The following is a 3,510-nucleotide window of genomic DNA, read 5'->3' on the forward strand; positions in this document are numbered from 1 at the left end:
GACTCTACTGTGAATGCCTTGTAACAGAAGGTTATGTAAGAAGGTAACACAAACAGAGAGTGAAGAGTTGCATTTACTTGTTTGGCTTGCATTTGATGTTTGTAGGGTAGCATTTGGGATTGTCAAGGCTTTATTTCAGCACAACAAGAGCTGACTTAGTGGTAAAAAAGAGTGAAAACCAAAGAGAACAGAAAAAGCATGACAGTAAGAAATTTCCAAAAACAACCTTAAAAGGAAAACCATAAGCAAAGGAGAAACAAATGTAAGAGAAGGAAATGAAAATGGGGGACTTTAGCAGACTCGACAAAGTATTGACTATTGATATGAAGGAAGAGAAGTGTGAAACAGGTATCATAAGAAAATACGCGTGTACTAATATCAATTTAGAACAGAATCTTTCCTATATTGGTTTTACAAGGGGTTTCAAATTGAAATTACCAACATAACCCTGGATGACAAAGGACTTGGAGACCGGTACTTATTATAGAGTTAGAAATATATATATATCTATTCTGACCACAGTAGCATATCATGCAAGTCAACCTTTCAGACGGAAGGAACTGATCAATCTTTTCATATGTTCTATTTTTCTCTCTTATTTCATGGTTTGAGGGAGGGGTTTGGAGAGCAGAAGGTTAGTGAGAGATGTATCCATGCTTGCATACGAATGGATAATACATGGAAAAGCATACAGTTGATAACCCTACTTGAATGAATAATACAGAAGCATACAGTTAATAAAACCTACTTCTAGAAAAGCAGATTCAAAAGGGAACTGCTAAAGAAACTACACTAAAATCACAAGTACTAACTGATGAATAAATCAGACGAAAAATCAAATAGGAAAATTAAGTATGAAAATCAAAGTAAATGAGCTTAAATCAAATAAACCAACATAGCTCGAGGTCTGATTTTGAGGATACTACCCAGACAACACATGCAGCCATGACAATTTTGCATTCATTGGCAACACTCCACTTCCCCTCCCATTGCCCATTAAGAGTTCTGCTCTTCACTTTGTCAACTATCAGACTTGAAAATTTTCACAGCTGTACAAGATTAGATAGTTCTCACTCTTTTGCTTTGGCAAATGTAGCCCACCGTCTGTTGCCACAGATTCCTACATTATGCGTGAAAAATCACACGAGTTAGCACATACGGGTGACAGAAGTACATTCTGATCCAAGAATTCAGCCTAAAGATAAACTATTGCTCAAAGAATGCATACAGAAAAGCAAACAAGAGAAAGCCTATACATTTGGAAGTAAGATTTCAACCTCAGCAGGAAAATATTTGCAATGCAATTTAATGCAACTTATATCTGAAAGGACTTCTCAGAGCTCCAGACCATGATAAATCTGCCAAACTATATTAAGAATTAAACAGTTTTAGTTTCACAACTAACAAAACATGAAAAACGGAACAAGGAGATGTGAGAGTGCAATGAAGGCATTACCAATTAACCATCCAAATAATGTGATGGTGAAAGATTAAAACATGCAGATTTCCCCTATTAAATGATTTTGTTAGCACAAAATAATGAGACACAAAGTTAATTTGTTACACTGATTCATATGATATAAAAGAGAGACTTGTCAAGGACAGAACAAAAGCAAAAAAATTTACTATACAATAAAAAGCTCATAACAGCAGAAAAAATTATATGATATACCGAAGCAGAACAGTGTAATGACACAAAAGTAATACTAATATTTCTAATTACTGCTGAAGCTACATATAAAATCGAAGAGACATAAATTACAGAAGGATATGCTAATGGCTCTAAACCACTAGCCGACTGAAACTAGACCAACTGACGCTACAATACTATAGCAGGCGATTAAAACGAAAAAACCCAAACTTATGACTAGACTATACAGCCCAAAACAACAGCCTAACTAGATCTACTTTTCTGCTATAATTAAAGGTAAATTAAAGGACCTAAATAAGGAAATATGATAAATTGCTTGACCAACTCGCCCTTCCCCTTGAAAAAATAAGGGAAGCTTTCACGAGCAGGGAGCAAAACACAAACTTAAGACTCTATCGTCGTCGTCGTCGTCGTCGTCATCATTGAAACATCCCATAACTGTTCAACTAGTCGGCCAGATCGATCCTGAGAAGACGCCTCAAGTCGCTTGTAGCGTGGAGGTTATGTTCACTTTCCTTCTTGAAGAAAGCCGGCACAGGCAAAGAGCTCGGTGGCGGCGAGGAGGAGGAGAAACCCGATCCAGCATAGAAATGAGCAATCGTTATGTTCTTAGGCACCATATCCGGCTCTGGACCCAGCCGATCTGTAGTGGACAACACCAGATCTTCACCAGTGACAAGCTTGTTTTCCTTCAACACTTGACCACGCTTTAGAATTTTCACCTCTCCCATCACCAGATGGAGATTTTTAGCACTAGGAGGACAAGTTGAAAAGTTAGCAGATCCATTTTTTTTGTGGACTTCGCTTTCTTCGGTTATTCTTAGGGTTAGGGTTAGGGTTAGGATTTGGTAGAGGGTTAGAAGTGGAATTCCGTCGAGATCTCATAGGTTGACGATAGCTTACATGATGTTTGAGAACATCTTGTGGTTGAAGAAGGGCAACTCCGGCCATCGGAATAGATCGGATGAAAAAAAATTAATTGAGGTATAATGGAACAAAATAAATACTGTATTATATATAGGATATAGGAAGAAAGAACAGACGCAGGTTTATTTGTGGAGATGGAAAGGGAGATAGGGAGAAGGGCTTATAAAGAAATCAAAGGCGGTCTTCGAAACATAAAACAAATAAAAAAATAAACTAAAAGAGACAATGACGTGGCTGTAGTTGAGCGGTTCCTATTAGGATATACGCGCATTTAATAGCGCGTCCACATTTTCTCCTTTTCCTTCGTTGAATTGGAAACTACTAGGAAAAAATATGAGTACATATTTTAATATTAAATCATTTTCATTTGAAAATACATGTTGTTTTTGTTTTTTTAATTTTTACTTCTGCATATAAATACTAGGGTAAGCTACATAAATCCACTACTTTAGATTTTAATTACTAGGAATCCCACTAGTTTTCAATATTACTTCATATATCATTTTTCATTTATAAGATACATGTTTAATAAGTCGTAAGATACATGACTCTATTAGAATTCAAAGGACGTGATACATGTTTTAATTAATTTGAATTAATTGTTGTAACTTAATCCCTTAATTACAGGAGTAAGTTATGGAAACTCAACAACCAAAACGTAATTAATGGATCCATTGTATCAACTAACATCATAAAAATTAGTAATCTAAAAGTGAGAACTTCATCTTCTTCATCAATTCATTTTTTGAATCTTAAAATTTTCGAGATCTCTTTTTGCAAATTTGTTGAGACATTCGGGTTCTTGGGCCTCTGAAATTGAATATGAAAATTATAGAATTGATGAAATACTTTTGAGAGCTAATGCAAACTACAACGATCTAGTGGATGGTATTTCAAAACAAAGTACTCGAAAAAGGATGGAGATCAGATAC

General features: G+C 35.6%; 1 protein-coding gene across 1 annotated transcript; it reads right to left on the bottom strand.

Annotated features, from left to right (window-relative positions):
• Positions 1-2,063: 2,063 nt before the first annotated feature.
• On the bottom strand, positions 2,064-2,691 carry LOC125828038 (uncharacterized). The gene is given in 2 exon segments (XM_049507339.1): positions 2,064-2,442; positions 2,444-2,691. Coding segments are annotated over 2 exon segments (504 nt in total). The 5' UTR covers positions 2,603-2,691; the 3' UTR covers positions 2,064-2,097.
• Positions 2,692-3,510: the final 819 nt, after the last annotated feature.

Source organism: Solanum verrucosum, unplaced genomic scaffold, assembly GCF_900185275.1.
Source record: "Solanum verrucosum unplaced genomic scaffold, falcon-dt-bn FXZP01000136.1, whole genome shotgun sequence".
NCBI lineage: Eukaryota > Viridiplantae > Streptophyta > Magnoliopsida > Solanales > Solanaceae > Solanum > Solanum verrucosum.